Source organism: Pleurodeles waltl, chromosome 3_1 (genome assembly GCF_031143425.1).
Source record: "Pleurodeles waltl isolate 20211129_DDA chromosome 3_1, aPleWal1.hap1.20221129, whole genome shotgun sequence".
Taxonomy (NCBI): Eukaryota; Metazoa; Chordata; class Amphibia; order Caudata; family Salamandridae; genus Pleurodeles; species Pleurodeles waltl.
Genome location: NC_090440.1, coordinates 1,208,951,700 through 1,208,965,308, shown reverse-complemented (window position 1 = coordinate 1,208,965,308; position 13,609 = coordinate 1,208,951,700). Strand labels below are relative to the sequence as shown.

The 13,609-nt window shown below is 44.4% G+C and overlaps 1 protein-coding gene across 1 annotated transcript in view; it reads left to right on the top strand.

Annotated features, from left to right (window-relative positions):
• SRPRA (SRP receptor subunit alpha) overlaps window positions 1-10,484 on the top strand; it is a 704,571-nt gene extending 694,087 nt beyond the window's left edge. Inside the window, exon 14 of the mRNA XM_069224516.1 lies at window positions 8,772-10,484. Within this exon, the coding sequence (XP_069080617.1) occupies window positions 8,772-8,900 (129 nt within the window). The 3' untranslated portion in view covers window positions 8,901-10,484. The remainder of the gene's footprint in view (window positions 1-8,771) is intronic.
• The last annotated feature ends 3,125 nt before the right edge of the window (window positions 10,485-13,609 follow it).

The window sequence follows — 13,609 nt, the reverse complement described above, 5'->3', positions numbered from 1 at the left end:
CAACGGACGTTCAGGCTACGCTCCTTGATCTCCCGTTTGATGGGGAAAGGCTCTTGGGTTCTAAGGCTGACTCTGCCTTAGAACGCTTTAAAGAGAGCAGAGCAACAGCTAGAACCTTGGGACTCCAGAAGTCGGCCTCATCCACCTTTAGAGGCTTTCGCAGATTTAAAGGTTTTGGTCGTGGTTCCTTTCGAGGAAGACTGCAAGGACCACAACAAACTGCTTCTACCCTGCCTTACAGATCCTTCAGGGGCAGAGTCCGTACGAGAGGAGCCACCTTGCAGCACTCTGCCTCTTCCTCGGGAGGGGTGCAGCAAGGAAAGCAGCCGTAGTCCTCTGCCATTCCCTGTCCATTTGTCTCCAGTAGGGGGGAGACTTTCCCTTTTTCTTCCAATGTGGGAGGTCATAACATCAGACTCCTGGGTCATCGACATTGTGAAGAAGGGGTACGCTCTTCCCTTTCGAGAATTTCCTCCCACCCTCCCTCCCCGCCCATCCTTCTGTTAGGAAGATCATCTTCTCCTGTTACAGCAGGAGGTATTATCCCTATTACAAAAAGGTGTAATAGAGTTGGTTCCCGAGCAAGAGAGGGGTCAGGGGTGCTATTCAAGATACTTTCTGATTCCCAAAAAGGATGGTCGGCTAAGACCGATTTTAGACTTGAGGATTTTTAATTGGTTCCTCAAACAGGAAAAGTTCAAAATGCTGACCCTCTCAAAGGTTCTTTTGGCGTTGAACGAAGGGGACTGGATGGTGTCGGTCGATTTGCAGGATGCGTATTTTCATATTCCGATCCTCAGATCGCACAGGAAGTATCTCCGTTTTGTGGTGGGGTCACAACATTATCAGTTTGCGGTCCTCCCGTTTGGTCTTACTTCAGCACCTCGAGTCTTCATGAAGGTGGTAGCGGCAGAGCTCAGAAGAAAGGGGATCGCTGTGTTTCCCTATCTGGACGATTGGTTGATCAAAGGCACTACTCCAGAGCTCGTGCGGTGCCATCTCCAGTCGACGACTCAATTGTTGTACGACCTGGGGTTTTCAGTCAATGCACCCAAGTCTCACCTGGAGCCCTCTCAACGCCTCCTGTTCATAGGGGCAGTATTGGACACGATATTGAATCGGGCCTTTCCTCCGCCACAGCGGGTTCAGGACATACAGGCTTTGATTCCAATGTTTCGAAATGGAGCGGTAGTTCCAATCCTCAAAGTCCTTCGTCTGCTCGGTCTGTTTGCTTCTTGCATACTGTTGGTCACTCATGCACGCTGGCACATGAGGGCTCTCCAGTGGTGCGTCCGCAGGCAGTGGTTTCAGCACAAAGGGGATCTCGAGGACTCGATAAAGATCTCCAGAGACACTGCAGTGGATCTTCAATGGTGGGCAGCGGTCGACAACCTGTCTCAAGGAAGGCCCTTCTCGCTACCCCCACCAGTGGCCTCAGTGGTGACAGATGCTTCCACTCTAGGGTGGGGAGCTCATCTGGGGGACCTGGAGATCAAAGGCCTTTGGTCTCCAGTAGAACAGAAATTACACATCAATCTGTTAGAATTGCGGGCAGTACGGCTGGCACTCAAGGCCTTCCTCCCTTCCATTCGCGGTCAGTCAGTCCAGGTTCTAACGGACAACACGACCGCAATGTGGTATATAAACAAACAGGGAGGAGTGGGGTCGTATCTTCTCTGCAGAGAAGCTCTTCGGCTCTGGTCCTGGCTTCAGGACTACAAGATCTGCTTGATTGCACATCATTTGGCCGGAGTCCTGAATGTGCGTGCAGACGTTCTCAGTCGACGCAGTTCGGTCGACCACGAGTGGCGTCTTCATCCAGATCTAGTTTTGTATATCTTTCGGATGTGGGGATATCCACAAATAGATCTGTTTGCAACTCAAGAGAATGCGCAGTGCCCACTATTTTGCAGCCTCCAGTATCCAGTGCAAGGAGCTTTGGGGGACGCGTTTCAGATGTCCTGGAAGGGTCAGTTGCTTTACGCGTTTCCCCCCCATACCCTTGATTCCTCGAGTTCTCAGGAAAATCCGCCAAGACCGAGCTCAAGTCATCTTAATAGCTCCGGATTGGCCGAGAAGGGTGTGGTATTCGGACCTATTCCAACTCTCTCAGTGCCCTCCGCTCCGTCTCCCTTGCAGGGTGGACCTCCTCTCGCAGTCGCAGGGGCAGATTCTACACCCCCACCTCCAGAGCCTGCATCTTCATGCCAACGGGGCAATCTGAGTTCCTTTTCTCTCCATCCAGATGTGGTGGAAGTTATTCTTTCGGCCAGGCGACACTCCACCAAGTCAATCTATGCGAATCGTTGGGCTAAGTTTACAAGCTGGTGTGGAGAGAATAGTTTAGATCCTTTAAAAGCTGGTTTATCTGACATTTTGTCATTTGCACTCTATTTAGCACAGAAAGGTTTTTCAGTTGCCACTGTTAAGGGTTATCTGTCTGCACTATCTGCTTTTCTGTGCCTTCCTGATCAACCATCCTTCTTTAAGTCACCAATTGTTTTAAAGTTTCTAAAGGAACTTACTAATAAGTATCCGCCAACGCCATTCGTTATGCCTCAGTGGGACCTTAATGTGGTTCTAACTTTTCTTATGGGGGCCCCGTTTGAACCCATGCACTCTTGTTCTTTACGATTCCTAGTATTTAAAACTGTTTTCCTGGTGGCAATAACATCTGCCAAAAGGGTTAGTGAGCTTCAGGCTCTAACTGTAGAAACCCCATTCCTCTCCTTCTTCAAGGACAAAATGGTGTTGAGGACCAAGGCGGCTTTCCTTCCGAAGGTGGTTACACCCTTTCACCTGGGGCAGTCACCTGGGGCAGTCAATTACGCTCTCTTCCTTTTACCCTCCACCTCACCCATCCAAGGAGGAAGAGAGGCTCCACCGGCTGGATCCACGAAGAGCACTGAGCTTCTACGTCGCCAGGACGAAAGAGTTCAGACAGGATGAACAGCTCTTCGTTGGATACGTGGGGAAGAGGAAAGGTAAAGCGGTCCACAAGAGAATGCTATCCAAGTGGGTCATTCTGTGTATTAAGATCTGCTATTCTTTGGCGAAGAGAGATCCACCTGTGGGGCTTCGTGCCCATTCCACCAGGGCTAAAGCGGCTTCATCAGCTTTGGCTAGAGGTGTTCCTGTGGCTGACATCTGCAGGGCAGCGACCTGGGCATCCCTCCATACTTTTGCCAAGCATTACTGTTTGGACTCTGAGGTCAGGAGGGATGGCCATTTTGCTCGCTCAGTGCTGCAGGATTTCTTGGTTTGACCATTCGGGCACCCACCACCGGAGGTTATACTGCTTGGGGACTCTATTCTTTTGGTGAGGAATCCACAGGTAGGTGTATCCATCAGAAGAATAAGTTACTTACCTTCGGTAATGCTTTTTCTGGTGGATACAGTAACTACCTGTGGATTCCTCACGGTCCCACCCACCTCCCCGTTGCCTGACTGGTCAAACCAAGATCTCTTTGGGTGCGCATCCTTGATCTTGTATATAGGTATATATGTATATAGCTTTTTTCATGCATATAGTTGTATTCATTGTATATACTTTTCCTTTGAAAATTAAGATACTGAAAAGGACATTTTGCACTGGAATTATACATATATATATTTACTTCTATCTCGAATTGAGCATTCATACCTGTGATTTATATTGAGTTTTATATTAAATGTTTTATTTTCATCTATTCTGGATGAATGTGTGCTCTTTAGGTTAACCTGTTCGCCTCTAGGGCACGTAAAAAATTGTGAAAACTGACGTCTGCACATCGACGAGGGCTTCTTATTGCCTGGATGACGTCATGTGGAGTCGGGCGATTGTGACGTCATCGTCACGTGCAGAGCTAGAAGAAATTTCAGTCGAAGGCTGGCGCGAGGGGAGAATTCCTTTTGTGAGGAATCCACAGGTAGTTACTGTATCCACCAGAAAAAGCGTTACCGAAGGTAAGTAACTTATTCTTCTGTTTCGCTCTACCTCTGTTCCCTGTGGTTGAAACCAGTGTAAAGCCCAAGGGTGTGCCTGGAAAACTGTAGGCTTTTGAAAAGTAGATACAATTCTGAATTCAGCAAGGGGTAATTTCTGTAGATCCTACAAGGTTTTTCTAACAAATGTGTTGTAAAAAAAAGAAATTTGAAAACAAGTTAATCTCTATATTTTTGTCACAGTAGCCAATTTACAAAAGCTATATAACATTACCCTTCTGGTGGTGGGTACATATAATTTTTGTAGTTTTGTAGGTTCTCCAAGAGCCCAAGGTACGCAGACCCCGAGCAAACAACTGAGCAGCACCGTACAGTGATGTTTCATTGTTTATAGAGTATAGACCAATTCATATGGTGAAATATGTGGTGAAAAATGGATAGTAAGGAACCCTATGCATTTCTGAAATGGGCACAAGCTTATTGTGGTTATTGGTACATCTCTTAATTTGTGGGTACTTATACTAGCACGCGATTCAGAGGCCATCTTTCCAAAATGTTGCTTACATTTGAAAGGCACAAAAGCAGCAACATCCAATTGTTAATAGTAAATGTTGTACTATTCTATAGTCCCACATAACCTCAGAATAAAAAAAGGTGCCTCATTTGTGTGAGTAGGTCTAGTGCCCGCAACAGGAAAGGGCCCAAAATCCAACATAGGCACATCACATTTTTCCACTGAAAAAGGACCCCTTTCCTGCACTGTGGTTGGCTGTGAATTTTAAAGCCCTAACTCATCCAGCACCTACAGAATCTTAGCAAACCTAGCATTTTTAAAAACAAGACACCAAGGGCAAAGCAGGGTCGGGTAACCTGTATGACTCTCACCAGGTTTTCCTATGCAGAAGGCCTTGTATACTTCAACTTTTAAATAAAAACACACTCTACTCATTTCTGTGATGAAAAACATCTTGAATCTGCAGGGAGCCACACATTTCCAACCACCCGAGTTCCCACACATCTTCCAATAAGAACGTTACCCCATTTGTGTGGGTGCTTCCAGAGACCACCACACAAAACCCCTCTGAAAATTATCTTTAAGAGATAAGGAACAGGGATAGATGCGATATTTAGGGCTGTGCTGTGACACCACCCGTGCAAACCTAACAACCAGAGACATTTTTCAAAACTGGATAATCGGGGGATTTCATGGTGGTGTGCCTTGTGTGACTGCCACAAGATTTTCTTACCCACAATGCCTCACAAACCTCAGACTTTGGCTAAAATTATGCATTTTTCTTACATTTCTGTGATGGAAACTTCTGGAATCCGTAGGAATCCACAGAATCCCTACCACTTATTGTTCTCCCATTTGTCCCCCTACAACACTGCCCAACTTAGATGACTGGACTCTCAATCTCACCCTTAGGTTTGAAATGCGGTTTAACGGCCCACGTACCTAAAGTATTTTGGTAATTCCCATTCATGACCTTGAACAGGAACCGCTGCACGCTTCTGGCTTATAGCCAGAGCTGACGCTTCTCCACAAATTATGTTTAGAATGATTGAGGAAACTGTAGAGAAATGTGCATTCATTTCATACCCAAGTCTAGAGCCGATGCAGCCCCATTGCTCACTTTGTACTTGCTTTAATACATCTGTGGAAATTGCTAATGAGGGTGTGCCATGTGTGTTTGTGTAGATGCTTGCGAATTTACTTCCCCAGGTGTTACAATGATCTTCAGGTGACACCATTTCAGCGGTAAGGCACATAGTCCGAATTATATGCTTGTTTTGGAGTGCTGTGTGATGGTAAATCACTTCCAGCTTGTTGAACTTGCGAGCAATTCAAAAGGCAGTTCAATCACACTTCATGAACATCTTTCCCATGATGGCATTGATTGCCTGTGGATTGATTGCCTCTACTGCCACCTGTCCATGTACTACTAGTTCTACCAGGACTAGGCTAGCATTCATGGTTAATAGTACTTATTGTATGAACTTTCTGCAGAAGTAGACTGTATAATCTAACACTCCTACTGAGTCAGCAATTGGCAGGCTTTCAGGATGTGAAAATGGTATGGATTCAGCTAAAACAGGCCATGAAGCCCCTTCATTACTGAAGAGATGCAATCTAACCTTACATGTGTGTGATAGCTAACCAGCAAACCAAATTTGGTGCTCTTGGTAAGTCAGAGGGATTTTCAGATACTGCTTTGCCTTATAGTCCACAGGCAGTACTGTGGATTTGTGTGCATCAAATTGCCCTGAGACAACATATATAGCCTCAAACTCCATCCATGAATAAAATGTTCCAAGGGGCATACTCTGCATGTGCAGCCATTACAAGTGTAACTGACCTCCCCGCCCCCACAGTGGGGATGTTTTTATTCCGGAGATGTGTCACAGACTCTCTGTAATTTAGTCCTATCATGGCAGGAGCCACAATTTTAATTAATATTCAATAAAACATAAGATTCAAAACCTAGAAAATCTCAGGTGGGGGAATAACCTTTTAAGAGTCAAGCTTGGCTTACAGTAAATAGGTGCTCCTTTATTTTGTCTGTAAGAGGTGCTCGATGATTAAAAACGTCTCTGTATATTTGTAACAGTGGTTCTTTTAAGTATGCATATTTAAAGACTACTCAGATGCCCAAAACAATCTGAATGCTGACATGTGGCGCTGTGTTGCGAATCCTGAGGCTCAGGCCCAGGTCTACAAGGTTTGTATTCTTAACCCACATGTACTGGAACTTAGATCAGTGCACTATCACCGCGTAGTGAAGTCCAGGTTACTGTAGCCTAACACAACCCACTGAGCATTCTTGCGTTTTCTGTGTTAATTACAGTCCCTTAAGGGTCTAGGGGTGCTGTGGTAATTCATATCCAACTCTATTTTTAAGTGTTTATTTCAACAGTTTCATCCTGTCACTTAATACATGAGTAATAACCACATAGAATATAGGTAAGAACAAAGTTATACATGTTCCTAGCAACAAAAATGAATTGAACAGTTCTAACATAATAAGAATGTTCCCAGCAGCCTATCACGTTCAAGCTACTTATATGGACTACACTATGAGAGCATGGAATAGTTAACTTGCCTCTAGAGTTTTTGTGGCATAGTGCACTGCATATCTGTTCACCACAGTTTATGGTTTATCAGACTTCAGCTGGGAGAAAGTGTACCCTGGGAACGAAAAGTCACGACCAGCTAGGCTGAGCACCTTTCATCACTGGATCAACTCTGGGCACACAAATGGATGCTCTGGCAGGCAGGACCTCTTGTGATAACCTGGTGAAAGGCCTCTCAGATTCAGTGGTAAATTACAAGGGCTGTATATACGAATGACCTCTGACTTTTAGTCTACATCTCAAAATCTAGTGGAGACTTTGCAATAGTTGAGGATATACCCCATCTAAACTAGCAAGATGAAAATTTCAATTTAGATTGCATGTTCTTACATGTTTGCTGTCAAACGTTTAAACGTAGATACCGCATAGCTTGTGGCAGACTTGTCACCTGATATTACAGCAAAGTTATTGTTTAGATGAAATGACATTTTGACAACTGCTGCAAAAGATAATGACATGCTGACTGTGGACCAAAGGCAGACAGGATAAATTAAGGTTTAAAAAAGGAGTCTGGCTTTGAAGCTCACAACAGAGGACCCTAAGGTTCCTTTCTACCGTAAGTTGTTACTCCTTTTCATATTGGTCACCCTTCCGGCATTCTTTGCTCCTCCTTACCTTTCTTAAAAGGAAGAGACTCCATTGGTAGGTCCCTAAATCAGCTTGGAGTTGTATATCAATTGTACCAACAACCATCAAGTAGACTATCTGCTCTTTGTGGGGTTTTCGGGAGCAAAGAAGGGAAAAGCAGTGCAAGGACAGACCATCTCTTGATGGATTGTTCTCTGCATAAAGATTTGATATGCACTGGCGAGAAAGCACCTCTAGAAGCCTTACAGGCACGTTCTACAATGGCCAATGCTGCTGCCGCTGCCCTAGCACAAGGATTGCTTGTCCTGGATATCTGTCGGTAGCCATGTGAGCTTGGGTACACAAGTTTACAACACACTACTGCCTCAATAGTCAGGTCTATCTGGCAGGCATTTTGCTTGCTCTTTCCTGCAGGACATTTTGCACAGTCAGTTCAAGCTCTCCACAAGGGTGGGGAGAGTGGGGCAGATGGGTCCTGTCATAGTATCTATTCACAAGGTGAGAAATCTGCAGTTCGAATTATCCACCAGAAGAACAGGTTACTTGACTTCAGTAATGATTCTTCTGGTGGATTCTCTGACCACAGATTCCTCACTGCCTACCTGTTGTATGAACTGGACTTTTTTTTTCATCTATGAAGGTCCCAGTCTAGAGATCTGCACACTAGTAATATCAATTTGCCAATAGGCTCTGCATCTAAGGGTGCTGACAGGCTAGAATGCAACTGATGTCCGTACGCATGGGTGGTGAATATATGCAGCTCTGCTTGTAATTTCCAGAGTGGAACCCGGTCAGTGTGGAGCCACACAAGGCCACTCAGTGGCCCACAAGAGAACAGCCCTGAAGGCTTACCGGTTGACGCTTTGGGATTACTCAAAAGGTGAGGAATCTGCAGTTAGAGTATACACTAGAAAGATTGTTACTGATGGTAAGTAACTTGTTCATCCATCGCAACAAGGAATAAGGAATGGTTATGTTTCTCAAGTATTGCACAACTACACTAACCCTAGTTTAGGCTCAGGTTATTTACAGAAGTTAAGTGGTTTATCACTTAACCCATCTAATTCTAGTACTCCTTTATCGTCCTTAGACATTTCACCTGCCTTTCTTGTTTGTTCCTCCTCCAGGTTGGTGCTGCGATTTCTATGACCTACATCACCGGCCAGCCCATTGTGTTTGTTGGTACTGGGCAGACTTACTGCGATTTAAGGAGTCTCAATGCCAAGGCTGTGGTTACTGCTTTGATGAAGGCCTGAATATAATTGTGCAAAACGCGCTCAGTTTACAGGCATTATAGTAATCTGCATTTTATCTTAATTTTACGGAGTAGAGAGTTGCACAGTATAAACATAATCATTTATTTTCAAATTAAAGTAATGCAGTGCACATACGTGAATTCAGCTTTCTTGAACTTAACCTCATTGCTTTTTTTGTGTCACCAGCAGTGGCGGCCTGTCCTTTAGGGCGGAGGGGCCACGCCCCCCCACCTATTGCCCCTCATGAAAAGTGTCGGTCAGGCTGTGTGATTTGCGCACACTCCTGGCTGCCTGAGCTGAACTTTGCTGGGCTGAGGAGGTCACAGCTCCTATGGGCGTGATCTCCTAGGCTCAGCAAAGGTGCCTCGAGGCCCTCCCCTGGGTGACGAGGAAAGCGTCACCAATTGACACACTCCCTGGGCGCTTCAGGTTTAAGCCTTGAAGCGCCCAGGGCGAGTGTCAATCTGTGACGAGGCTGGGACTGCTTGCTGCCTTCCCAATGAGGGAAGGCAGCAGTCCCAACCCTCCTGGGACCTGGAGGCTGAAGGTAAGTGTGTGTGTATATGTGTGTGAAGTTTTAAATTGAATGTTTGATGCGCGCGTGCATGTTTGAGTGTTATGAGTGTTGTTAATGGATGTGCGTGTGTGTGTGAAAGAATGAGTGTGTGCGATCTTTTAAAATGAATGTTTGGTGCGTGCATGTTTGAATGGTATGAGTTTTGTCAATGGGCGTGCGTGTGTGAAAGAATGAGTGTGTGTGATGTTTTAAAATGAATGTTTGGTCCGTGTTTGAATGGTATGAGTGTTGTTAATGTGTGTGTGTGTGCTTCCCGCCCACCCCCCTCCCTCCTAAAGCTGCCGGCCGCCACTGGTCACCAGCCACTACTGGGACATCTATTTTTGAAGTGCAACTGCAAACTTTTTAAAAGGAACGCATCAACGTGACAGTCCATTGACATTCTAAATTGCATTGCCTGTTTTAAGTACAAAACTGAGGGCCTGTCTTCATAATCACAAAGTGAGAAAGTTAATTTTCCTCTGTAACCGCCTGACACTGTGTAAATTGGACTATAACTAGTTTGTAATATGAAACATCTGGTTCAGAGTCATTATTTTGACGTATTATTGTTTTTATTGGGTAGCAGAGTATATTGTTGAAGTACCTTTCGTCAATCAGGGCATCGCCGTTTGCTATCCGTCTCTTGTTTTCCATATTTCCCATTAGCCTCTCTCCCCCTTCGTCCCACTCCCTCTAAAAAGATCGTTTGGCCTACTGTAAAATGAATTGCACCAACATGTAACATATCACATCTTTCAATGTTTTAACATGCCTCTGTATAGATTTTTAGCTTCGAGGTATTGTTCGGTGGTCTTCGATGTCATACACGTTCTTGAGCAACTTAATTTTGTATTTCTGTATATTTTTAGAATGTAAAGTATACAATTTGCTCACTAGTCGCCCAGAAATCCAACCAAAGATTAAAGCGGTGCAGTCAAAGGCTGTTGAAGTCAAACGTTTCGCTTTTGCTTCATGTACATGTATGGATAGGAGGATGTAAATAAACAAAGTTTTACTGCAGAACAGTTTTGGCGTTGAAATCGTACTACACAAAAAGTTCTTGAATTACTGTACGTCAGATAATCCATGATGTTTAGTACCGTATATAAGAGCTTTGTAGCCATATGTACTGGGGTCGGGGAGGACAAAATGACCGGACTAATATTCTTTAGGTAGACTGCAGTTTGCAACCCCCTATGATTGGTTGTAAACACAGGGATAGTGGCCTGCAAGAGACCGCAAACCACCATCCCTGCCATCCCATTTCAGAAATGAAAACATTATTTTCTTTATTTGTTGCATATATATTTGATATACAATTTAAATTACCTGATTTCCTTAAAGGCTGCTTAAAAAATGTTTTCAATTTTTTAAAAACTTAAGTGAGAGTGGGCATTGATCCCTTCGACCACTGCCTGCTTTCAACGAAGTGGCCACCTGATTCCCAGAGGGCAAGGGGTTAAAAGGGACCACTTCCCCTTTGTAAATCAGTTACACCCCAACCTACGGTTCCAGACCATTGATATATATGGTAATGTTTGACAGTTAGAAAGGCACGCTCAAAACACGCCTCTTCCAAATTGTTAATTGGTAATCATTTTTCAAACCCATTTTGTAATTTGGAAAAACTTTTCGAAATCGAAAATGAATCTAGTAAACAGGAAAAAATTATTTAGCAGTTGCAAACCCTGAAATCTGGCAGGCTTTGCGACTGTTAAATCACTTAGTACACCTGACCACTTCTTACTTCACAACATTGGAAATGTTGTATCAGACAGGTCAACCAATAAATCACACAACTACACCCTACTACTTTTCTCAGTAAAACATTAGGAATAGGTTTTCCTGTAGCTTTATCTCATATCAATCAAGCAGGATTTCCCCTTCGCTTCTGCAATCTTATAACTGAACACTATTCAATGGCACTTAGGTGTGTGTTTTGTTGCCCTTTAGTACTTTTACCTCTGGTAACTGCAGTGATGATACATTTCGTCTGGTCAGGTGTGATTTTTTTTTTGCGCTTGATTTCAAGCAGTCTTCTCAATTCTGCACTTAAGTATAGTAGTGTCCTGCTGTCCCTCCTCAGAACTTAGGAACTTATGTTTTTTTTTGTTGCAAGTTTAATATATCGTGTAACTTAATAAATCGCGTAACCGACCTCAAGGCGTTTGGAGTGCTATGTAACAGTTGTAACATGCAAGTTTGTATTTTAGATATGGCCATATAAATGCAAGATCGTGTAGTGAGAAAGGGTCAGTGGAAAAAGAAGTCTGGTCCTTAACATTCGGAGTAAGAAAGCAACAATATTCATACAATTGAGGTACCTTTTCTGTACAGTGAGCAACTTATTTTCAGAGCATCACAAACATAAGTAGTACATATACAGTTCAAAATACAATTGGCAAACCCTCTCCAAACATTAAAAACGAAGTAGAAGACAAGAAGTGAAGTAAAGTGCAGACATACATTTTAAAGTGCTGGTCATTACGTGTTGATTCTGATAGGATGCCCATTTGGGAAAACTAGCGCTGCAGGAGACAAAATCCTTAAAGACAAGTAGATTGAGGGATCTCATGATAGCCTTTTGCATTTTTGTGATGAACAACAAACTTTGAACTGAGTTTATCCTGAACTAATGCTAAGTGCCATACGTTTACTGGTGGCAGTGAATGCGAAGGTTATTTGAGATGTCACTCATGGGCTCCATGCACATGTTGAGTATTAGGAGTACAAGTGTGGAATCCTTTTGGTACACTGTGCTGTATGTAAGGGAAGGCATTTGCCCATATGTTTTTCCATTTCTAATGGATAATTCTAACTGCAGATTCATCACCTTTAGAATATCCCCAGATGATGCCCGACTGGATCCAGATTTTTTAGCAAAGCCCCTTCGAGCTGGGTTGGGGGGGGGGCAATCATGTGGCTGTTTCATCCCTGTTCCACCCTGACTTGACTGCTGGAGCCACATATGTGTACCATCCAAGTATGCGGAGGTCACTTTCTTTTTTTCTGCACCTTCAGATGTTGACTTGGAGCTAGCCCTACATTTTTCTCATTAGCTGACAAGTGTGTCCTCAAAATTCTTTCCATTGTGCAAGAGAACATGTCCACTACAGAGTATGAGCCTTTTAGAGACTGTTGCAAGCAAACATCCGTGACAAAGCCCCACAAGGTATGTCTCCGGTGTTCAGCTTCCAGCCACAACTCCAAGTCATGGGTAATGCACGAAAGGGTGACCAGGGAACACAAACCCAAGCTGAATGTTGCTGTGAGCTTCAGGAAGTCCCTTAAGCCTAGTTTCCGCTCGAAGTTTAGAGAGTGGACCCTTGCCACTTTTGAGGCCACTCCAATGGCAGGTGTTCTTTGAAGCTCAAATCTTCAGGTAAAGTTGAAGTTCAGAATGAAACATAAGATCAAGAGTGACTCATCCCAGTCTCGCTACTCTCCCTGTGGGAAGTCACGAGGATGGCCAGGGGCCCTCGATGCCGATTTCCCAGCAGAGGAGCCAATCCTGTGACTTATATTGACAGGGCAATCAGTGATGTTGCAACAGTTTGAGGTTTTCAAAAAAGTCATGTTGCACTTCTTTGGCACCCTGCTGGCTCATTCTGCTGCACCTTTGAATCCCACGGATCCGCTGACGCCTCCAGTTGTTTTCACACTGACAGATCTGTCCTCTGCCCCATCTGTGCCTCTTGAACCGGCTTCAGGTTCAGTTCCAACTCCCGACCCTACTTCAGATCTGTTCCCACATCGAACTCACTGACACCAGAGGAGGATGTGTAGGAAAGTACCATCTTGCCTGGCATGTTACCCCCATTTTTACTTGTATGTATGTTTGTTTTGCCTATGTCACTGGGATCCTGCTAGCCAGGACCCCAGTGCTCATAAAGTGTGCCCTGTATGTGTTCCCTGTGTGGTGCCTAACTGTATCACTGAGGCTCTGCTAACCAGAACCTCAGTGTTTATGCGCTCTCTGCTTTCTAAAATTGTCACTGCAGGCTAGTGACTAATTATACCAATTCTGATTGGCACACTGGAACACTTATAATTCCCTAGTATATGGTACCTAGGTACCCAGGGTATTGGGGTTCCAGGAGATCCCTATGAGCTGCAGCATTTCTTTTGCCACCCATAAGGAGCTCAGACA